This window comes from Eptatretus burgeri, unplaced genomic scaffold (assembly GCF_056783735.1).
Source record: "Eptatretus burgeri isolate ZD-2024b unplaced genomic scaffold, Ebu_testis_v1 Ebu_testis_scaffold_158, whole genome shotgun sequence".
Classification (NCBI taxonomy): Eukaryota; Metazoa; Chordata; class Myxini; order Myxiniformes; family Myxinidae; genus Eptatretus; species Eptatretus burgeri.
This window is the reverse complement of record NW_028222108.1, coordinates 42,501-66,935: the sequence shown is the minus strand read 5'-3', so window position 1 is coordinate 66,935 and position 24,435 is coordinate 42,501. Positions and strand designations below refer to the sequence as shown.

The following is a 24,435-nucleotide window of genomic DNA, read 5'->3' as shown; positions in this document are numbered from 1 at the left end:
TAACTCGAACTTGATAGAGAGCAAACCTCCGGCAGGCTGAACGGTTTACATTTTTCTATCCCAATGATAGACTGGATCTGCATTCGGACCTGAACCAGCTTGTTCTTGTCACCGACCCAACTCATCCACCAAGTTTTGTCCAGAATCCATCCACAACTTTTTGAAATATCGTGTTATTATATATCGTTTTTGGACCTATCGATGTTTAACCCCCAATGGTGAAAGAATCACTTAAAAAAAATAAATTCTCGTATCTGGATCTGGATCTGAATCTTCACCAAAATCGAATCGATTCATCCTTTTCATACACCCAACCTGTCCACAACTTTTTGAGACAGACAAACAGAGGTAATAATGCGTAACGAGAGTGCTTCATGTATTTCAATATTGTAAAATGTCGTCCTTCGCATCTTTCCAGAAAAAAAATTGAGGACAATGCCCCTGGGCTCACCTGGTAGAACCACTGGTCGGTATGGATGACCCACAAAATATGTAAATTCGCCGATGGTTTGAACAAACTTGTGAAAATGCCGTGCAGAGATGATTCCTCCCAAGTTACATCGAAATCGGGTGAATACGTTTTGAGAAGTGAAAAGTAGCGATCCCGGAATAGTCACGATCTTTGACTTTAAATTGACCAACTTAGGATGCAATTTTTTTTTGATGGGATTTGCAAGGCATCCGAAGGTCTTGGTTCTCAGAAGTTCTCCAAACTCCCGTAAGCCCCCCGACTTTGACCTCCTGTAAGCCAACTCGAAACACTGATTTATTTTAAATGCCCTGAAATTTTTTTGTGGTACATCACGGGTGATGAAGGTTGTGGTCAAGTTTCATCAAAACAGTGCGTGTCGTTTCAGGGAAGAAGTTTCCGAGTGTTTACACACAGAATCACTGACTGACGAATGGACTCTGTGCAATGCCAATACCTCACCTGAACAATTTGTTCCAGGTGAGATAAAAATGCCCCAGTAGGCAGTTAAAAAAAAATGAAACAACTTAATAACCATCTCAGTAATTATATATTTAACCTCCGCCATCAAAGATGGACGGAGGTTACTGTTTTCATCCCTGTCTGTTTGTTTGTTTGTTTGTGAACAGTATTACGGAAAAACTCCTCGACGGATTTCGACGAAACTTGGTGGGGGGATTAGGTATGGTCCAAGGACCATGCCATTAGATTTTGGACTTGGTCCAAAGTCCAATATGGCCGCTATGGCGGCCATTTAAAAAAAATTTGAATTTTTGTTTTTGCATTTCTTCATGTTTTAAGTGATTTCCAACCCGAAAAAAAAAAATTGTTGGAGAAAAAATAAAAAAAAAACTTAGAAAATTTTGAAACTTTTTTTTCAACAAAATTTCGATTTTTTTTTTGCATTTCTGGATGTTAAAAGTGATTTCCAACAAAAAACATGCCAAAATTATAATTGCGGCTGATTTTGGAACTTCAGGTGGATATACCCACGTAAAATCAATTTCTGTCTCAAGGAATCTCGTTATGACGAATTAATTGAGTATGTAAAAGTTAAAAGTAAAAGGGAAAGTTGGAAACTATAACTCTGTGAGCACTGTTGACATCATATTTAATGAATAGGATATCAGGTTCACTTGAGTGACCCAGCAGTATTGGCGGCGGAGGTTTTGCACTCCACCGAGTGCTCCCCCTCTAGTTTCTTTATGGTAATCAGCCGTGTCTCATCATTTGGAGTCCCTGCTTGTTTGTGAAACGCACGCGACACACTAATATAAGCTTGGCAGCCAATCAGAGACGGACAAAGGGACGTGGCTGCTTTCGTAAAAATCAATTGGAAATTCAACAACATTGTAAATTGCTGAATAGTTGAATTTGTTTGTTTTTAATGTGAACCAATTTTTGTTTTGCTAATGATCATATCTGGATATTTTTAGTTTTTAAAAACAGATGTATTTGCTTCACCTTAACGAAAAAAAAATTGTCGTCTCTAAGACATACTCAAAAACAATAATGTTGGTAAACATTCTGAGTTAAAACTTCCAATCATTATCTCATTTTAATATTGTTTAAAGTCACGGGATTTCTCCGTCTGTCCTCCCTCCCTCCCTCTGTCTGTCACGTTGTGTCATTAAGTCTAGTGCTGGGTTAGGCCTCCAAGGACATGCACATCATTCCACCATCCAGCACTCAACCCGTCCCGTCGCTTGGCTGATGGCAGTTCAACACCATAGCCCAAATATTTGACTCTATCTTGCTAGCCAACGTCCGCAACTGAATGCCAAATGCTCGGCATCAGGATGACAGATTCAGTAAGATGGCGGTGTCGTAAGATGGTGTTGCGTCTGTGACGTCATAATGGCATTACGTCTTGCACGAGTCTCGGCATTTACTGCAGTGTATTATTCACGACTTGATTAGAATTGCATTGTGCAACTTGGAACAAAGAAGAAGAAAAAAACAAGACAAAGTAACTTTTGATCCCTGGGAACAAAAAACAAATTAATAATGTTGTTTTTTGCCAATAAATTATTTGCATAATTATGAAATTGTTACTAAATTAACACTGTGCTGGTAGCAGTACACAAAATGTTTCTGGAATAAAAAGAGATGTAAATATTGACTGTCAATGAACTGCGATACTGTCCTGTAACATATATAAGTTATGTTGCCCAACTACTGTCAGAAAAGTGGCGAGTTCAATGCTAGTTAAACTGAAAGCAAAATGCATCGATGCTTCACAAACATACATCATGTAAAATGTATATGTATACTAGAATGGCCACTCAGAAGAGTGCATACTTCCGCCAGGCTGATTAGTTTACATTTTGTATCCCACTGATCGGTCGGATCTGGATTTGGAGCGGAACTAAAATTTAATCAGCTTGTTCTCGTCACCTAACCAACTCATCCACCAAGTTTCGTCCATATCTGTCTGTAACTTTTTCAGAGACCATGCTATATATCGTTTTAGCCAAATGCTAAAATTTGGCTAAAAATTCCTCAATGGTGAAGAATTCTCAGATCACTGAAAAAATTCAAAGATCCAGATCCGGATTCAGATCTTCACCAAAATCGAAGCAATTCTTCCCTTTTACATTCCCAACCTGCCCACCAAGTTTCTTTCGTCCGAATCCATCCACAACTTTTTGAGATATTGTACTACATGTCGTTTTAAGCTCCATCTCTCAATGGTGAAAAATCTCGTTTAAAAAGTTCTCAGATTCGGATCCAGATTTAGATCTTCATCAAAATCTAACTAATTCTTCCTTGTTACATCCCCAACCTGCCCACCAGATTTTGCCCGAATCCCTACACAACTTTTTGAGATATCATGCTACATGTCATTTTAGCCCCATCTCTCACTGATGAAAAAAATCTCTTTTAAAAAGTTCTCAGATCCGGATCTACATTTAGATCTTCACCAAAATCGAATCAATTCATCCTTGTTATATACCCAACCTGTCTACCAGATTGTGCCCGCTTCCCTATGCAACTTTTTGAGATATTGTGCTATATGTCGTTTTTAGCCCCATCTCTCAATGGTGAAAAAAATCTCTTTAAAACATTCTCAGATCCGGATCCAGATTTAGATCTTCACCAAAATCTAACCAATTCTTCCTTGTTACATATCCAACCTGTCCACCAAATTTTGCCCGAATCCCTCCACAACCTTTTGAGATATTGTGCTATATGTCATTTTTAGCCCCATCTCTCAATGATGAAAAAAATTCACCAAAAAAAATTAATGGATACAGATCCAGATTCAGATCTTTACCGAAATCAAATAATTTCGTCCTTGTTACAAATCCAACCCGTCCATCAAGTTGTGTCCGAATCCATCCACAACTTTTTGAGATATCCTGTTCACAAACAAACAGACCGAGGTGAAAACATCACCTCCATCCACCGAGAGAGAGAGCCCTGTATATTTATTTATCTGTCACACAGGAAGTGACGTCACATTCGTCACTGAAAGGGAGCACATGCAATATCAGTGTTCGCGCCATTCGCCATTTTGTTTCCACTGTGGAAAGGTGAATTTATTCCGTCCAAAACTTTTACAACACGCATCTGAATAATCATACTTTTCTTCGGAAACAGCAGTGAATCCACGACTCTGTGAATTATATTCTTTAACAACTGTGCTATTATGGTTGTGATAGGAGGGTGGGGGGGGGATGCTCTTGGTCCTGTCATTTTTGACGAGTTTTAGACTTGTGGTTGAATAAAAGGTTCCAGAGTCCACAAAGACGTGAATTTTCGTGAATTCAGCTGATCACCTGATTGTAAGAAATACAACTACGAGACCAGAGGTCTCCAACCTTTTTGGGCAGAGGGCCACAAAACCAAAGTGGTGAGGGGCGGAGGGCCGCACCCAAAAAAAGGATGCTAAATTCCGAAAAAAAAAAAATATATATATATAATGAATATGTGGAAATTTAAACAAAAATTAGTGCTGAATATATTTTTCTTGCCAACGAATATGATAAATGAATAATCGTGTTAAAAATACATGTGTCTAATATGAATCAAAATCATCATAAAAATTACAGAACGCTTTGATCATTGATCCTGACAAATTGGCAGTATTGCGGGCCGCATTGTAATGTAAACTTAATATGGCACCGCGGGCCGCATAAATCCGTCTCAGGGGCCGCATGTGGCCCGCGGGCCGCAGGTTGGAGACCCCTGCACGAGACAAAGCTCTGGGATGCTGATACAATGTACGTACCTTGAAAGCTTGCCTTATGCCTCCATTGTCCGCAATGTTTTCTCCGAGAGTGTTAACACCACAGAGCTGGGGATGCAAACATAAAAGAAAATCGAACACGGTTATATAATATGCGATCGATTTGATGTATCAATTTTATACACAACATGCGTACGTGCATAGATATTGCTTGATAGACTTTGTTTCATGGATTTGCCATAAAAAATTATAGCATAACCTTTGTCTCGCCTGTATTGTCTTGTCTGAATATGATCTTGCAGAAACTAAGATGGCAAGATGTAAAATTCAGGAAATCCCTTTAGGTGTTCTCTGCAGCTACATAAACAAGGCGCGAACGGCTCTCGTGGGAAACAATTTCGATCTCAAGACTGGAGACTTTTTCTTAATTGTTCTACAGCAGCTGTGCAAATATTTGAGGAAGAGGCAGTTGCACCTCGTTACAAGATTAAGGAAGAGATGCACTGGTGGAACTCCCACCGCAGGATGCTCCATTGATGTAGAAATCACACGACAGATGGCAAAGAATGTGACGCGATGATCTGAATGAAGAGCACTGTGGGGGGAAATGGGGCATACCCTTGGGGCTATGTGGTGACTACGACTTGACTGGTTTGACCACAAGAAGGCAAACACCGTAGGATAGTAACAGACTTGGGGAGAGCTTGGCTTGGGGAACGCTGGATGGTGGGAAAGGGGTTGAGAGATGCACCAGAGCTGGATGCATTGGACGCGAGCTCGGTTCAATCAGCTGGATCTATAGTTCCTGAGTGATGTCGATAAGACAACGCAGACAATTATAGGTACAGTAAATGGTGCTTCCCCCATGCCAGGGCTCAAGGAGCACAGCGACGGATGTGCGCGATGAGCAACGTCTCATCCATCCATTGCACCAGCCATTCAAAATGCACCAATTTTTAAACCTCACTGTATATTCCAGTTTGAACCGAGATGAGATAGAGGTAATCATCTAAAATGAGCTCGTAACATCCTTATTTGTGTGAGCTCATCGATTTGTTTATTTTGTATTATAATATTCATGTTTCTCCATAATATTCAACAAAAAAGTAAAATGGAATTATTTGTAAACTAGGTGGATGGGAGTCAAATAAACTAGTTTCATTTCCTCCGCAATCGAAGGGGGACTGAAGTTTTTTTAACCCCTGTTCGTCTGTCTGTCTGTCTGTGAGCAAGATAGCTCACAAACTTGTGGATGGATTTGGATAAAACTTGGTGGGCAGGTTGTGTATGGATGAGGACGAATTGATTAAATATTGGTGAAGATCCGAAGCCGGATCTGAGAATTTTTGGAGAGATTCTTCCCCGTTGAGTGAGAGGGCTAAAAACAATATATAACAAGATATCTCAAAAGGTGACGGCTGGATTCGGACGGAACTTGGTGGATGAGTTGGTTGTGTGATGAGGACGAATACATTCAATTTTCGCCTCGATCCCGATTCAGATCGGAGAATTTTTTTAATTCTTCAGTGATTGTGATCAGCATTGAGAGATGGAGCCAAAAATGATACATAGCACAATATTTAAAAACGTTGTGGATGGATTATGGCAAAACTAGACCGTCGATGAGTTGGATAGGTGACACGAAGAAGCTGATTATATTTTGGTTAAGGCCTCGGATCCAAATGCGGCCTATCAGTGGGATACAAAATGTAAGCTATTCAGCATGGAAGAGAAAAGAAGAAAGAAGAAGAAAAAAAAAGAAGAAAAACGAAAAGAAGAAGAAGAAAAAAAGAAAAGAAAGAAAAGAAGAAAAAGTAAGTCAAGAAGAAAGAAGAAAAAGAAGAGGAAAAAAAAGACGAAGAAAGAAAAAGAGAAAAAAGAAAAAAAACAATAAGAAAAAAAGAAAAGAGAAAAAGAAGAAAAAGAGAAAAGAGAGAGAGAGAGAGAGAGAGAGAGAGAGAGAGAGAGAGAGAGAGAGAGAGAGAGAGAGAGAGAGAGAGAGAGAGAGAGAGAGAGAGAGAGAGAGAGAGAGAGAGAGAAAAGAGAAAAAGAAGAAAAGAATATATATATATATATATATATATATATATATATATATATATATATATATATATATATATATACATATATATATATATATATATATATATATATATATATATATATATATATATATATATATATATATGAGCCTGGTGTTGGCGCAGTGGTTAGGGCAGCGGCTTGGGATCCAACAGGTCCTGAGTTCAAGCCCCGTTGGGCCACTGAATTAATACACCAGGGGGTTGACTCAGCCTGTCATCCTTCCGAGGTCGGCGAAATGAGTACCAGTATACTGGGCCGGTGTATACCCCGGTTAAAATAGGTGTACCATATCCCTGTGTCGTAAGAGGCGACCAGGGTTGCGTCAGGAAGGGCATCCGGCGTAAAACATGTGCCAAATCACTATGCGGATCATTCGGGTGATCCGCTGTGGCGACCCCTAATGGGAACAGCCGAAAGAAGAAGAAGAAGAAGATATATATATATATATATATATATATATATATATATATATATATATATATATATATATCACAAAATTAATTAAAAACATTTATCTTCATTTTTTTTGTATTTTCTTTGGATCTTGGGTTGGGTGGTGTTCGCGCAGGCACGATGGGCTCAATGGTCTCCACCTGTGTTGGATTTCCTTGTTGAAGCGGTTTGCGCTCAACCGAGCGCTGTTCTCGTTTTGTCCTGTAAATGTGCCCGTTCTTCACCTCTCAGTGTCCATATCGAAAGGTTGAACATATGTGCCTGGTGTTGGCTTAATGGTTCGGGTGGTGAGCTTGGAATCCGAGGGTCCTGAGTTCAAACCCTACTCCACCATTGAATTAATACCGGGTGGGGTTGACTCATCCTGTCATCCTTCCGAGGTCGGCAAAATGAGAACCAGCTTGTTGGGATGATTGCACCATTCGAGTATCCTGCGTCAGAGCGGCGACCCGTCCAGGATTGTGCCCAATAGACCAGGAGACTGCTTCAGCAGCACCGACGCTCTGTACAGAGCGTGGTCCCAATGGAATGGAACATATGGAAAGTGGATGTCTTTTGATGCTTGTCAGGGATTATTGGTCAGCCATTCATTGTAACTGGATCACAGTGATAAAGTAGTTTGGAGCATCGGAGCTCGAGCACATCATCACTTCGGGAAAATCGATTGGACTTAAAAGACCGTGCCAAGACCCCAGATTCTGACAGTCCACTTTCCCACTGCCACATAAACAACTGCAGGATATTTTACGCGAGAGAGAACTTCAGGAAGATACGTCACTCACAGGTTTAGGAACTGGATTTTTTTCCAGTGTGATAAAAATTTTAAAATTGACTGACACAAATCTTGTAATCTCAAAAAGCTTTACATTCTGTCCCCCTGCAAGATCCCAGGTGAAGTTCCCGTACTGGTCGACGATGCATTGAGACTTTTCATAGAAGTTACTCGCAGATGAATTGGACCACCAGTCCACCATATTTCCATCTTTATCATAGTGACGACCTGGGTGAAAGCAAAACATCGCAGTCGTCTCTCAAAGCCGGTGGTAACATCGCATGCAATGTCAAGCAATTGAGCACAGTGCCCGAAATTGAAATCTCGTCGCCCTGACATGGCTTCTGCAGCAACGACTTTGAAAGTTCAACTCAAAATGATCAACCAAGCGGGAAGGAATTGGGGCCGAAAGTTGAGAACAAAGGAGCTTACCATTGTCATCAAAACCGTGAGTAATTTCATGTCCAATGACCATTCCGATGCCCCCAAAATTAAGAGACATGGGCTGTCCAACCGAGAAGTATGGAGGTTGTAAAATCCCTGCTGGAAACACTGTCGGTGTAAGATATGAACAACAAGAGGATTGTCAATTTGACAGAAAAAAACACAAAGTTAAAGAGTTGTAAAAAGACAGTAGAAACGCAATGCAGTATTAGCAATTATTAATTATTATTATTATTATTATTATTATGATTGTTATTAATCTCAGGTCACGGAGGGACTGATAAGCCATTGTAATCTCTTAACAAACTCACGTATTTCATTGTGCTGGGCCGAGTAGAATGCGTTCACGACAGCTGCACCTGAAAACCATCTGAATGAACAAGTAGAAGGAAAAATTAATAATTGAGAAAATAATTAGATACAAATGGCCGATGCTGTTGTGGCCACCAAGATCGCTTATATTTCCCAATATTCGACGGAGGCTAATCGATCCCCTCAATGATTGGCTGTGAAACAGTGTGACGTCACTGTGCTTTGGCAAATTGTGGGAGGGGGGGGGAGAGAGAGAGAGAGAGAGAGAGAGAGAGAGAGAGAGAGAGAGAGAGAGAGAGAGAGAAAGAGAGAGAGAGAGAGAGAGAGAGAGAGAGAGAGAGAGAGAGAGAGAGAGAGAGAGAGAGAGAGAGAGAGAGAGAGAGAGAGAGAGAGAGAGAGAGAGAGAGAGAGAGAGAGAGAGAGAGAGAGAGAGAGAGAGAGAGAGAGAGAGAGAGAGAGAGAGAGAGAGAGAGAGAGAGAGAGAGAGAGAGAGAGAGAGAGAGAGAGAGAGAGAGAGAGAGAGAGAGAGAGAGAGAGAGAGAGAGAGAGAGAGAGAGAGAGAGAGAGAGAGAGAGAGAGAGAGAGAGAGAGCATTGGTGCTGCTGAAGCAGTTTCTCAACAAGGGTTACACTGGGTGGTTTGCCATTGCCTTCCCAGTGTTGGTTGTTCGTGCTTAACCGTTTAAATGCTGAGTGTCATGCAAGGAAGCAGCAAAGACTGTTTCTTCAGTATTTGGGATGACTCAGATGGGGATTGAACCATCGACCACAGAGACCCAGCGAGGACACTCTAACCATTTCACCACCACCGACCTCAGAGACCCAGCGAGGACACTCTCACCACTTCACCACCACCGACCTCTGAGACCCAGCGAGGACACAAACCATTACACCACCACCGACCTCTGAGACCCAGCGAGGACACTCTAACCATTACACCACCACCAATCTCTGAGACCCAGTGAGGACACTCTCACCATGACACCACCACCGACCTCTGAGGCCCAGCGAGGACACTCTCCCCGTTATACCACCACTGACCACTGAGACCCAGCGAGGACACTCTAACCATTACATCACCACTGACCACTGAGACCCAGTGAGGACACACTAACCATTTCACCACCACTGACCACTGAGACCCAGCGAGGACACACGCACCATTACATCACCACCGACCTCTGAGACCCAGCGAGGACACTCTTACCATTTCACCACCACTGACCACTGAGACCCAGCGAGGACACACTAACCATGACATCACCACCGACCTTTGAGACCCAGCGAGGACACTCTAACCATTATACCACCACCAACCTCTGAGACCCAGCGAGGACACTCTAACCATTTCACCACCGAGTCTGTAATTATCAAACATATTCATTCTCAGTTGTTGGAATCCATCTTGTTTCACGATAAATAACTTAGTTAATGCGTCATTATATCATCAATAGATTTGAGTGGTATTGTGGGTCTGCTTATGACAACCAGACTATTTTTTTCTGTCTCGGGCCTGTTGGAGGTTCACCCGAAGTTATTCTCCATGAAATGTTATCGAGTTTATTTTAGAGCACCGCACTTCAATAAAGGGCTTAAATATATTTATTTATTTAGTGATTTTTTTCATTGCAAATGGAACTGTCTCAGAATCATACAACATCAATGCAAACAGATAAAGCAGGAGGCTTCGTGTCACTTACAGATCTTTGTCAACTTTTTCACGCAATTTCTTCAGAACTTTCCACCTGTTGAACGTCGTGCTCGCAAGGACGTTCTCAAAGTGCGTCGCTTCGACATATGACACCTGTAAAATGGCAGACATGTTTTTTTGAATCCAGTTCCAGTTCGAAACTGGTGAGACAAATAAGTTTTTATTTATTTATTTTGGTTGAAACTCGTTTTCAACTTCCAGATATTTCAATTGTTCTGCACACGTGACAAAAATATATTGTAAACTAGATCATTGGATGGTAAAGAATATAGAGCGACCTCGTGTCAGCATTGCTATCGGTTTGTAATTGAGTCGGTTTGGCTGCAGTGGTGCCAGAAGAGCATTGCTGAGGTCTGGTAAATATGGCAGCTGCTGGTATGCATGGTATTAGTGTTGTCTCTTGATTGTGGTTAATGTTGCTCTGTGTTCCCGCATAACAGCCGCCCACAGTGTTTCCATGTTTTCACAGTTGACTTATGATGACTTCATTGTATACTTGCAGCTGCTGTGATGTGATTGGTCGTTATGGCTGGCAACGCCACTGGAAACACTGACATGATATTGCAGAAAACCGATGGTGGCATCTCAATCAGGATGTGAATTCACAAAGAGAATTTTTTCCGTCCTGTCTTCAGCCATTTTTTGTCCGGAAAAAGTCAAAGTGGAGGCACAATAAGCTCAGGTTGGACTGGTTTTGGGGAGGTTTCAGAGAGAAAGACCAGACGTAAAAAAACAAAAAACAGAAGCCATCAATATGGAAGGTGCAGTCTTAAAACAAGAGAAGTGGAAGAAGAAGCAACAAACAAAGAGGCCTCCACCCTGTCTGCAATACGACCAACAATTGTTGTGTTTCTGCCTCAATGAAGGTATAATTTCCATTGGAATCTAGGAGAGACATGTTTTGTTGCTGGAGGTACTCGTGCCTCATGGAGAGCATGACTCAATTGAGTGATGAACAATGGCCTGTTGAGCTATCAGCATTTATGATTTTTCAAGGAATTATTTTGAACAATGGAGGATTCCAAGTCTGCGGCTGGCTTTGGAGGCCAACTATGACAAGTGGTCAGCCCAGGAGAGGTAGTAGATTGTGAGGCCCACATGTTCAAGAGACTAAACCTCTTCCAATGTCTGACATTGGAAAAAGAAAGGTCGATTCAATGGATAATGTTTCTGCAGTGAAAGAGAGACTGAGAGATTTGCCAATCTTGAAAGACTTGTTCCATATTATGTCAAATAAGCATTTGATCAATTCCAATTGACCAGAGAGTGATCCAGCGACCTGCCTGTCAGTGGGAAGGTGTGCTGCCTGGTATAATGTAGAGTCATCTGCAAAGAGGAAGAGAGGATTTTCCAAAGAACCGGAGAGGTCATTGAGGAATACGAGGAAAGAGAGGTCGTATTATACATTGCCATTAGGGAATTCCAACCTCCACTGGGAAAGGGGAGGAAAGGATTACATTGATAGCAACGTGTTGACTGCATGATCGAAGGAAGTCACAAAGTTAGGGATGAAGGTGGCCTTGTCTACGGACCACAGGCAGTGAGCTTCGTAAACAGGGCAGTATGCCAGATTTCATCTAATTCCAGAGATGTGTCAAGGTAGATGGTCCTCACCATTGTTTAAGGGCCTGTGAACATTTCTCGTTGAGAAGAAGCATCATATCTAAAGTTCAGTGATGAGGAGAGAATACAAATTGATGGTTCTTCGTTAGTATGCAGCAAAAGGCTGTGGGGTTGCATCATTGGCTGTGCCGCTGATGCATTCCCTTCTGTTGGTTCGGGCAGGAATTTGAAAACTGTTCAGGGTGTCGTCCATAGCTCACATACTATTCGCGAAAGAAACTGTGGAATGTTTAACGGACATCAACGAATGCTAACATCCATCCAAGGGATGGGATACACATTGATGAATCATCCTGCCTGTGAAACACTAGGATGACAGTTTATAGCTGCGTCAGGATTCAAACCCACGCTAGACAGCTTAGAGGTGAGTGTGCTTATCTCGAAGCCACCCTGCCAGCCCCAAATCGATGGTAAGAGACTAAGATGTTTGAAAAAGGAAGCACTTGATGTTGGCAGTGATGATGGATTCCATTTGTTGATTCATAAGTGAAAGCAAGCTTATTGGTAAACCGGGTTGACACTTCCTTATGAGCATGTAGCTCATGATTTTGGAGAAGCAGGCTCAAATCCCATATACAGTTTAGTATCTAATAATGTCCTTGTAAGCCATGTAAAAATATACAAGAAAAAGAGCAACCACAGATTGCAGACACTCGCCAGGACGTCTTTTGTGCAATGTATATTATGTGGCGTTTGTGTACTGGTGAGTTACAAAATTAATGAGACATAATTAGAACTGCCACAATGTAACTGCTGCAAGTGATGACCGGGTACCAAGACGTCCCGCTTTGATCGGACACCTGACCCGAACCCATGACGTTTAAAAAAAATTATTATTATTCAGTTGAATTTAGAATGGGATTAAAATAAATTCAATTCAAATCAAATGGAAGACCAAACAGGTACAGTCCTGCATTGGAGTAATCAGAAGGAACGTGAACAAGCTAAAAGTAAAGATGAAATTATCAGGAGGAACCTGGATAGGATTCACATTTCAGCTGCTGCTCCTCTACCCTCAAACTCATCCAGGCACAGCCAAGTGAGCCTGATTCGAAATAAATAGATAAATAAATCACATGAAAATAACAAAAAGAACCCATATCAAAAAAATAAAACAATTCTGACCATGTGTCCGATCAAGTTGAAATTTAAAACATGTGTTCCACATAATGACTTGATCATAATTATGAAGTTTCACATCGATTGATTAAGGAGTTCCAGAGAAAACATTATTTAATATTTTTCTTCATTCCAATATGGCTGCCAAACAATGTGACCTATCAATTATTCCTCAACAAACTTGCACACCCGAGGCATGTGAAACATTTCTGTGAAGTTTCCCCTCGATCTGTGCAGCCGTTCTGGAGAAGAAGATTTTGTAGGTTTTTGGGTAAATCCAATATGGCTGCCAAACCATGTGACCTATGACATCATATGTGTGAACCTTTTGTTCCTCATGGATAGGTGGTCATATGTGTAGTTTCCCTCGATCTGTTCAGCCACTTCAGGGAAGATTTTTGAAGGTTAAAAAAACAAAAAAACAAAGAACAATATGGCTGCCGAATCACGTGACCGATGACATCATTAATTTTTTTTCTCTGGACCATTTTATCCTGGGATGACCCTCAAAATTTTTCATTCTGATCAGATGTAGCGTTCTATATAAGCAATTATGACGTCATAATGAAGGCATGTATGCCGTCATAAAAAGTCTAACTTAGTTCCCATGAGGAGTACTTTCAGTGTGCCAAGTTTCAATTTTTTTCCTTGTTGCGGTTTCAGAGATACAGAGATCCAAAGTTTTTCTGTTTTTCCAACAAGGCTGCCACACCATGTAACCGATGACATCATAATTATGATTAAAACATTCCACACGAGTAGTTGCACTTATGGTGAAAATAATCTTAATCCGACAAGCGGTTGTGGAGAAAAACACAAAACAAACAAACAAATGAAAAATCACTCATGGAGTGACAACTTGGCCAAGCAGCACAAAGTATAACGGCACTCGGTGGAGCGCATACCTCTGCCAGGTGGAACAGTTTACATTTTGTATCCTTCTGATGGGCTGGATCTGAACCAAAATCCAATCCACTTGTTCTTGTCACCTATTAAACTCATCAACCTTGTTTTGTCATAACTCGTCCACAACTTTTTGAGATAAAGTGATATATTTAGTTTTTGGCCCCATCTATCCATTTTAGAAATTAGGCCTGTGTTGACCTTTTGACCTTAAAATTAATTGGTAGTTGAATTCATTAACCAGATATGCAAATGCTCTTCAAATTTCAAGTCAATCGGATGAAAATTGAGGATTTAGAAAATTTGGCCCAAATTGGCATTTTGGCCTATTTTGATCTTTTGGCCGATGTTTACCTCAAAATTAATAGATGTTTCAATTCAGCAACCTGGTGTGCAAATGCTCTTAAAATTTCAAGTCAATCGGATGAAAATTTATCTTTTTTTTATAAACAATTTAAGAATTTGACCTATTTTGGTTTGACCTTTTGGCCGATATTGACCTTTTGACCTAAGATAACCTCAAAAAGAATAGGGAGTTGAATTCAATGTCCTGAGATGCAAATCCTGCTCAAATTTCAAGTCAATCGGATGAAACTTCAGGATTTTAGAAAATTTGTCTCAAATTAGCCTATTTAATTGGCCGATGTCGACCTTTGTGGTCGACCGATTTTTACGAAACTTCAATGCGGGACCGTCGCAGGCTCGGTGACATTAATCTCTGAAAAATGAAACGATCGGTTGAGCGGTTTGGGCTTGAGGCGAGCGGGCGGACAAACAAACAAACACACAAACAAACAAACAAACGGAGGCGATCAACCGACTTGTCAAAAATTTAATTATTTTTGCTCAGTAACAAATGGACCCAAACGCAATACCCTCTCCTTCAGTGAAGGTGATCATGTCTGTGAATATCCTTATCCTGCATGTGATATATCTTTGTGAGCCATAGAGATAATGTTACTAAAAAAGAATCTTCATGAAAAAAAAGGAAGGATCTGTTTTGGGATCATTCTTGTTAATCAGAATGACATTCGATCTCAGCTCGTCGGGACAGGAGATCCTGTGTATGGGATGTGGATCAAGGTGAAGGACAGGCTGAAGAGCACATGCAAAAGAATCAGATCAGGATTTGAGAACACGGGCACTGATGCCGCCTGGGCCCATCGGTAGCGCAGGGTCAAGGCCGGACAGTACTTCCTCCACCTTCTCACCAGAGAAGGTACAGTCGAGAAGGCAGGAGGTTTTGGGGTGAAGGTGGATGAAGATCGGGACCGGTTGGGTACACAAGCTTTGGAGGCAAGCACCGAGTTGAAATTGCAATCTGTCTCGTGTCGAGCCGATACGATGGTGAGGCGATCTGAGGTTCAGGTGACAACGGAGGGAGAGCACACACCAGATGGAGGCTTGACAAGATGCCAAAGGGTCTTTGAGGATGTCGACTTGTTGGAGAGTTCGGTTTTGATCTTAGCAAGATGATGTAGTCTCGATTGCTTCAGGATGGGCACCCATACACCCGGAGCGGGCCTTGTTGTTGCGGGCCTCACAGAGTGATCAAAGGTTGGCCTCGGTCGGATTACCCTTCCATATTAAGACAGCAAACTGCTTGACCGTAAACAGCCTCATCACAAGACTCACTGTGACAGGGTCGAGAAGATTGATGTCACTTGTTGCAGAAGGGTTGGGATAAACCGGTGTACAAGGAAGTCGGTTTTTGTGACAGCGTTGTCAGAGGCATCTCTCTGTGCTCTTGAAAGTGAACTTTGTCGCATTTTCCTCTCTTCACCGTCGGTGTTCATCTTTCATCGGTAACCTGATTAACGATGCAAGTTAAACAGGATTTGATGAATTCTTGGCGTGATTGAGCAATTGCTTTGCCATAAATGTCGTGTTCTTCGGCAGCAGATGATGAGGATGCAAGTGATTTGATTACCGATTGCACATTTGTATTTTGTTGTTTTTATATTGACCAGGAAGGGTTCCACAGGTGTCATTAACCAGTTTCAGACATTCTGTAAAAAAAAAAAAATTTAAATTAAAAACTGTGGATTTATAAGGGATTCACAGGATGTCGTACAGGTACACACCTCTCTGCTGTCAAGCCTGGGTTTGAATCTTGACCCGGGTATAAACTGTCGCCCTGGTGTTTCACAGGCAGGGTGATCCATCAATGTGTGTGCCGTCCCTCGGATCACCTGGACACGAGTCCAATTGTGAGTCTCCATTGACGAGGCTTCGGCAGTCACGCCGACGTCGGTGCTTTTGAATCTCCATCGATGAGACTTGTTGGACCTGTACTTGGCTTGAATCTTCTTTTTGATTGGTTAATCATTTTGATTTCATACGGTTGTACCAAGTTGTACAACATAGTACTTCAGAAGCCTTAGTCAGTTCAATGGATATCTTACCGAACAAATATACCGAGTTATTTTAATGTCCAAGGCATAAACAATGTGCACAATTGATCCCATAAATGTTCCAGTCCCATCTACTCACAGAGGAATATTCTTCATCCAACTTTTTCTGGTCTGGTTCAATGATGTAATCTTGGTACGCGATCTTCTCCCTGATTCCTGCAGTCTTGTGTTGGGGGAGATGGGACAAAAATTAAAATAATAAATAAAATTGCAGTCAACGGCTGGAAAAAACAAGCTCCGCGGAATGTAACAATGACGTCGAATTCATAACTTCCATTGTTATGACTCATGCGAGCAATGCAGGCTTCCATTCGACACACCATGTCTACAGAGAGAGAGAGAGAGAGAGAGAGAGAGAGAGAGAGAGAGAGAGAGAGAGAGAGAGAGAGAGAGAGAGAGAGAGAGAGAGAGAGAGAATTGGGCTGCTCCCCCCATTCTGAAACTCCAGACCCATTAATTAATTAATTAATTAATTTTTTTTGTTGTTGTTTTTTTTTTAACCACCTAAACCCTTCCTGTGCACACCCCAAGTACAATCAACAGTTTTCAACTCGTTCCGTCTGGCGGATCGAGAGTTAATTACAAATATATGTTTGATTGAGCATCGTCACTGATAGGTGGCTGTCGGTGATGCGGTGCCACCCAAGGATGATGGAAAGGTATATAAAATTTACGCATGGTATCGACACAATGACCTATTGTTTTCCCAAGGTACGGCAGGAACGTTCCGTTCCACAAGTGCTTGCAGATGAGACGGCCAGCTTAACGTTGTCTTTCCAAGACATTATTTGATGCAATACCCGAAGCACCAGTATGACCGTTTGTAGTTATTTATCACCAATGAAGGATGTAGTAAGTGTTTGGAAATCAGCCTGAATGTAATTCAGAAATTCATTTTGAGTATTGGAAATATTAAACTCACATTTCTTACGTTTATCTGTACGAATAAATGCCAGTGTGTGTCAGGATGTCAATCAGTCACAGTCAGTGTGAGTGTGTGTGTGTGTGTGTGTGTGTGTGTGTCTCCGCCATAACACCAAAACTATAAAAACCTAGCAGCCTGAAACTTTGCATGCATACTAAGAAAACTCCAAGGAAATACAAGAGTGAAAATTGGGTGTTTGAGTTAATTAAAACATCCCATTTTGAGGATGATAAACAACCTTATTTAATTATATCCTTCATCAAGGCTCATCATTGGTCGCCTTTCTATCCCTCGCTGGAGTCTTAATTCGCCATTTTTTTTGGGGGGGGGGGGGCTGCTCAACAATGCCTTGACTTGGAACACGCCACAACAATTTCGGAACGATAAAGTATGTTGTTTTTTTTCGCTTTCCTCACTCGAATGATCGAATGTCTGTTTATCAGAGCTACGAATCGCTGGATACATTGCAACAATGTTTAGAAACGCTCGGAGACAGCAGCTTCCGTGGCTTTATTTCATTTCCACATATTCCATAACCTCTAGAATGTCTTGCTCTCAGCCGAATTTCAAAACTTAAACTCCTTTATTGACTTCACCAGTACTTCTGACTGCAAAAAAAAAACGTGTGAATTTGTCCAATTCGGGACATTGCTTGACATTCCAGGCGTCTCCGGGTGTATAGTGTTTATATGACCGATCAACGATCACTTATCGCTTGCCAAGCCCGCCATTCCTGATCAACCGCTTCGTTGGAGTGCTTGCTTGTGTGCTTAAGCCACTTGGTGAGTGCTCCACAATATTCGCACTGTCACTGAATATATCAATCGACTTCAACAAACTTCAGGACCCACTTGCCTACGTTTGGCCGTGTGGTGCCGAGGGTATTGTGTCAGGTGGTGCTGGCTCACTGAAACTGTTGTTTTATTTTACACCACATTTTCCCTTTTTGTACAATCTCCTTTCATTATACTACCTGTCACTTCGGCATAGATAAATAAATACATGTAAAAAATTAAACATTTCCTTTTTAAAAGTTTCTTCAACCATTTTGTTGGAGTGCTTGCTTGAGTGGCGAAGCAACTTGTTGAGCACTCTTCAAGCTTCCATAGCAATACCGCGGCATGGTTGGCCGTGTGGACATCTCCGACGTTAAGAACGCAAAATAAATTCGATGATCACAAGGATAAACAAAACGTTTTCAGCAACAAAGCAATGAATCGCCACCACGGCAGGATAGCCTTGAGGTACGCACACTCGCTCGAAGCCGTTTAACCTGGATTTGAATCTACTCTCTCCCCTCCCTTCTCTCTCCCCCTCACCTCTCTCTCGCCTCTCTCTCCCCGACCCCTCCCTCTCCCACACCACTCTCTTTCCCTCCCTCTCCCCCACCCACACCACTCTCTTTCCCTCCCTCTCCCCCACCACTCTCTTTCCCTCTCCCACCCCTCTCTTTCTCTCTCCCACCTCTCTCCCTCTCTCTCACCACCTCCCTCCCTATCTCTCCCCCTCCCCTCTCTTCCCCTCCCCTCTCTCTCCCCCTCCCTCTCTCTCCCCCTCTCCTCTCTCTCCCCCCCCACTCTCCCTCCCCTCTCACTCCATCTGCCTCTCCCAACGCTCTCACTCTCTCTCCGTATCCTCTCACTCTCACTCCCTCTCCCAATGCTCTCACTCTCACTCCCTCTCCCAACGCTCTCACTCTCACTACAACCCCCAGCTCTCACTCTCTCTCCAACCCCCAGCTCTCACTCTCTCTCCAACCCCCAGCTCTCACTCTCTCTCCAACCCCCAGCTCTCACTCTCTCTCCAACCCCCAGCTCTCACTCTCTCTCCAACACCCAGCTCTCACTCTCTTTCCTACCCCCAGCTCTCACTCTCTCTCCAACCCCCAGCTCTCACTCTCTCTCCTACCCCCAGCTCTCACTCTCTCTCCTACCCCCAGCTCTCACTCTCTCTCCAACCCCCAGCTCTCACTCTCTCCAACACCCAGCTCTCACTCTCTCTCCTACCTCCAGCTCTCACTCGCTCTCCAACCCCCAGCTCTCACTCTCTCTCCAACCCCCAGCTCTCACTCTCTCTCCAACCCCCAGCTCTCACTCTCTCCAAGCCCCATAGCTCACTCTCTCTCCAACCCCCAGCTCTCACTCTCTCCCACCCTCTCACTGACTCTCCCTCCCACCACTCTCCCTCCCTCTCTCTCTCCACCACTCTCCCACCCTTTGCCCCTCCCACTGCTCCCCACTTCTCTCCCTTCCACCCCTGTTAAGGGGACAGTCAGGACTGACGGTTTAGTTCTGAATTAAAAACTGCTTCCTCATAATACATCATGTCCGATTTCGATTTGGAGAGAGCTGACTGGAGAGGTGGAGAGATCACTGCATGTGCAAGCAGGTATGCAGGCAGGCCTTAGCCAGGTAGATAACGTGGGTTTTAAATGGTCCCCACCGGTTTTTATATCGAACCTACTGGTGAAAGAAATGTTGCTGTTTGGATGCGTTTTATCACCCTTCCCTTCCCCTACCACCACACTACCTTTCCTTCCCCACCTGTCACACTGCATTCCCTTCCCCTCACGCTGCCTTCCATTCCCCTCACACTGCATTCCCTTCCCCTCACGCTGCCTTCCATTCCCCTCACACTGCATTCTCTTCCTCTCACGTTGCTTTCCATTCCCTTCCCCTCACACTGCCTTCCCTTCCCCTTACGCTGCCTTCCCTTCCCCTCACACTGCCTTCCCTTCCCCTCACACTGCCTTCCCTTCCCCGCACACTGCCTTCCCTTCCCCTCACGCTGCCTTCCCTCCCCTCACGCTGCCTTCCCTTCCCCTCATGCTGCCTTCCCTTCCCCTCACGCTGCCTTCCATTTCCCTTCCCCTCACACTACCTTTCCTTCCCCTCACACTGCCTTCCCTTCCCCTCACGCTGCCTTCCCTTCCCCCTCACACTGTCTTCCCTTTCCCTCATGCTGCCTTCCTTCTCCTCCCCTCATGCTTCCCTCCTTCCAACCCCCTCCCCTCTCCAGTGTCGTTTGGTGAGGCTCCTTCGCTCTTCCCCCCTCATTCACCCCCTCCTATTTCCACCCTTCCTCACCCTCTCTGAGCTCCTCCACCCCACCTCTTGTTCCCCTCCCTTCCTCCATCCCTCTCTCTCTTCCCCCTCCCCCTCCCCCCACTTAATATTCCTGTCAGTGAAGAGACGGGTTCCTCATAATACATCATGAGTGTGAGGGTATTTGCTAGTTAACCAATAAAATGCAAGTGGTGTTTGTGAATAGGAACCTCGGTGTGCAAATCCAAGGAGAATCAGGAGCAACGATACCTTTTCATGAGCTTTAGCCTTTGTATCCTTATCCATCCATGGCACCTCGTGCAGGGTGTTGTCAAGCGCCTCGAGAATGAGTGAGATCAAGTCCTGCACCTGACGTTCCATGGAAATACGAGATCACAGACATCGACAACAACATCATGAACGACTGTTTCAACCTATTGTATTAAAACTATTATATTATAACTCAAGAACAGAAGGTATGAGAGAACATGCACGAGGCAGTTTATTTTGTTATTTAACTTGCCACGAGGCTTTGATTGAAATGTCGGTTCAACCTCATATACTGTATATATATATATATATATATATATATAGATATATATATATATATATGAAGGTCTAAAGGTCTAAAGGGTAGAAAGGAGTCAAAGGGTTCTAAAGGGTGTAAAGGGGTCCACAGGGTCTTAAAGGAAGTTGGGGTTCTAAAATGTCTTTGAGGTCTCAAGGATCTTCATAGTCTTTGGGGTCCATAGGGTTTTAAAGGGTGTTAAGGGCCTCAGGGGTCTTCAGGGACTTAAAGGTTCTAAAGGATCGAAGGGGTATTTAAGTGTCTTTGGGATTGAAAGGGTTTAAAGCATTTAGGGGTCTCAAATGGTCTTGGGATTCAAAAGGTTCTAAGGCATTTTAGGGGTTGTTAGAGGTCTAAAGAGTTTTATAGGTCTTCGGGTCTTAATGGGTATTGGGGTTGTAAAGGGTCTTAAAGGGTGTTCGGGATCTTACAGGGTCTTCGGGTTCTTAAGGGTCGAATGTAATTCATACACATACTCACGTTCTGTGCAGACAAACAGACAAAACGGACCCAAGTACAATACCCTCTCCTCCGGCGAGGGGAATAAACTCAATAACCCCAACAGTTACCCCCTAATCCGATATGCGCCATGAACAGATCATCGAAGAAACGAGTCCTTAACTACACTAAACCTTAAGGCCTCAGACACACTCGACTAAAGACTGGGAGCGCGTCAAGGACAGTTGGGTTCACTGAGCTCAAAACCGATATCGGAGTGTTGGCAGCAATGACCAGCTCCGTGATTGCGAGGAGGGGGAGGAGTCGCAGTTCTTGTGGGGTCGGCATGGCGTTGGCAAGTGAGGCGAGGGCGATTGAGAATGGGGTGGTGGGGGGGGCGTCACCCGCCAGTTTGATTGATTGAGTGCTGAACCAGACTCTTCTCAGATCCATCTCGTTTGCGTCTCCCCGCATCTCCTCACCATCGACTCAAGTCGATCTCCTCAGTGTCTCTGCTTCCACCCGCTGTGGACACTTTTATTACCTCTGGCCCACACCTCAAGTCATGACGCATTTCGTCCCTCCCCGCTTGGTCTTGGCTGGCGTTCCAGCCCAAGGGCGGGCCGAGCCCTGCATGACCCCTGACCTGGCAGAGCCGGTGACGTCAGAGGGCCGGCTCGGTTGGGCCCAGCCTTCCCAGCTAAACTTTTGGTGTGGTGGCCTGATGAACCTCTTTAAAACACATTAAACAACCAAAACAAAGGTAAAATCATGAAATAACGGTGAAATGGGATATCATCTAATTTTAGACTTTTACTGGGGTCACTTCGCTCGTGGGAATATTAAGTGAGGAAGGGGGAGAACGCGGAAGGGGAGGGAGAGGGGAGGGAGGGAGAACGAGGAAGGGTGGGGGGGGGTTGAGGAGAGTGACGCCTCACCAAATGTCACTTTACACTCCGGGTCGGAGGTGGAGTGGAAGTGAGAAGGATGGAAGAGCGGAGGGTGAAGGTTTGGGAGGAACTTAGCATGAGGAGAAGGGTTCTCGAGTTGCATTTGATAGTGGGACTTGTGGAGAAGGTGGGGGGGGAGTACAGGACTGAACAAAATGGGTTACGTTAAAACAGCATGTTAATACAGCACATGGAAACTTCTGCGAGATGTCCATGGGGGGGGGGGGTGAAGAGGGGTGGGGGTTTTGGAGGAGGTAAGTGTGAGGGGAGGGGGAGGCAACGTGATGGAAAGGGAAAGCAGTGTGAGGGAAAGGTAAAGGGAGGGCAGCATGAGGGGAAGGGAAGGTAAGGCAGCATGAGGGAAAGGGAAGGTAAGGCAGCATGAGGGAAAGGGAAGATAAGGCAACATGAGGGGAAGGGAAGGTAAGGCAGCATGAGGGGAAGGGAAGGTAAGGAAACATGAGGGAAAGGGAAGGGAAGGCAGCATGAGGGGAAGGGAAGGTAAGGCAGCATGATCGGAAGCGAATACGGTGTGAGGGGGAAGAAAGGGAAGGCAGCAGGAGGGTAGGAGAAGGCAGCATGAGGGGAAGGGAAGGGAAGGTCAATACAATGTACCCAAACAGCAACATTTTCTTTTTAACAGCCAGGTTGTTTCTATATAAAACAAGGGAGGAGCATTTAAAACCCAAAGCAATCTCACTGGCAAAGGCCTGCCTGTGTGTATTAATGCTCGCACATGCAGTGACCTCTGCAACCCTCCAGATGGCTCACTCTGAATTCGATTTGTACATGCTACAGTCCCTTCAACAGAGGAGAAAGTGTGAGGGACCAGGGGGAGGCTTGGGAGAGAGATAGAGGGGTGGGATAGGGTTGAACGAAGCAGAGGAGTGAGAGATCCAAAAAAAAGTGAGATCCGTTTGGGATCCAAAAGGTTCTGAGTTCAAGCCCGGTTGGCCGCTTGAATTAATACACACCAGGAGGTTGACTCAGCCTGTCATCCTTCCGAGGTCGGCAAAGTGAGTACCAGTGTACTGGGCCCAGTGTATGCCCCGGTTAGAATAGGTGTACCATATCCCTGTGTCGTAAGAGGTGACCAGGGTTGTGTCAGGAAGGGCATCCGGCGTAAAACCTGTGCCAAATCATTATGCAGATCATAACGGATGATCTGCTGTGCGACCCCCAACGGGAGCAGCCGAAAGAAGAAGAAAGATTTATCTCTGCTGATGAGACAGGTCGTATAATGGAAGATCGTCCAAAAAGAGGAAACCGTATAAAATAAAATTTCACATTTTCAGTGAGCCAGCCACCACCTGTTTCACTGCAGAACATGTGGCCAATCCAGGTGAGTGACCCCTCAACTTTGTTCAAGTTGATCGAAATGCATTATTCAAGGAGAGTGCAAACATTGTGGAGTGCTCACCAAGTGGCTTAAGCATTCAAGGAAGCATTCCAATGAAATGATTGATAAGGAATGGCCGGCTTGGAAAGCAATGAGCTGTCATTTAAACCACCACCGAAAGGCACCACCCAAGCAATGTCCGAATTGGACAAATTAACATTTTTTAGCAGTTGGAAGTGCTGCTAAGTTCAATTCGGGAGCTGAAATTTTGTCATTCAGCTTAGTTTTAAGAGATTCTTGAGGTTATGGCATGTGCAGAAATGAAAGAAAGCTCCGAACGCTGGCGTCTCCGGGAGTTTACAAGCATTGCAATGTATCCAGCGATTTGTACGTATGATGAAAAGGCATTCGATAATATGAGTGAGGAAAGCGAAAAAAAACCTAAAACTTTGTCGTTAAGAAATCATTACGGTCTGTTCCAAGTCAGAGCATGGTTGAGCAGGCCAAAAAACATGGCAGCTTCAGACTCCAGTGAGGTAACCCAGGATGTGCTTTAAGACTCCAAAGAGACTCCATTGAGGATGTGCCTGATGAAGGATATAATTAAATAAGCCTGTTAATTATCTTCAAAAGGGGGTGTTTTAATTAACCCAAACACCCAATTTTGACTTCTGC

General features: G+C 43.7%; 1 protein-coding gene across 8 annotated transcripts in view; it reads right to left on the bottom strand.

Annotated features, from left to right (window-relative positions):
• The window catches only part of LOC147007456 (membrane metallo-endopeptidase-like 1), a 68,403-nt gene that overhangs the window by 2,175 nt on the left and 41,793 nt on the right, over nt 1-24,435 (bottom strand). For 4 of the 8 annotated variants that reach the window (XM_085867114.1, XM_085867115.1, XM_085867119.1 and 1 more), the window contains 7 exons: nt 20,736-20,834; nt 16,576-16,659; nt 10,427-10,530; nt 8,727-8,785; nt 8,404-8,523; nt 8,066-8,199; nt 4,704-4,769 (listed from right to left, as the gene is read on the bottom strand). In XM_085867114.1, the coding sequence (XP_085723240.1) occupies nt 4,704-4,769; nt 8,066-8,199; nt 8,404-8,523; nt 8,727-8,785; nt 10,427-10,530; nt 16,576-16,659; nt 20,736-20,834 (666 nt within the window). The remainder of the gene's footprint in view (nt 1-4,703; nt 4,770-8,065; nt 8,200-8,403; nt 8,524-8,726; nt 8,786-10,426; nt 10,531-16,575; nt 16,660-20,735; nt 20,835-24,435) is intronic. The other 4 variants (XM_085867117.1, XM_085867118.1, XR_015054170.1 and 1 more) reach the window with 2 other exon arrangements.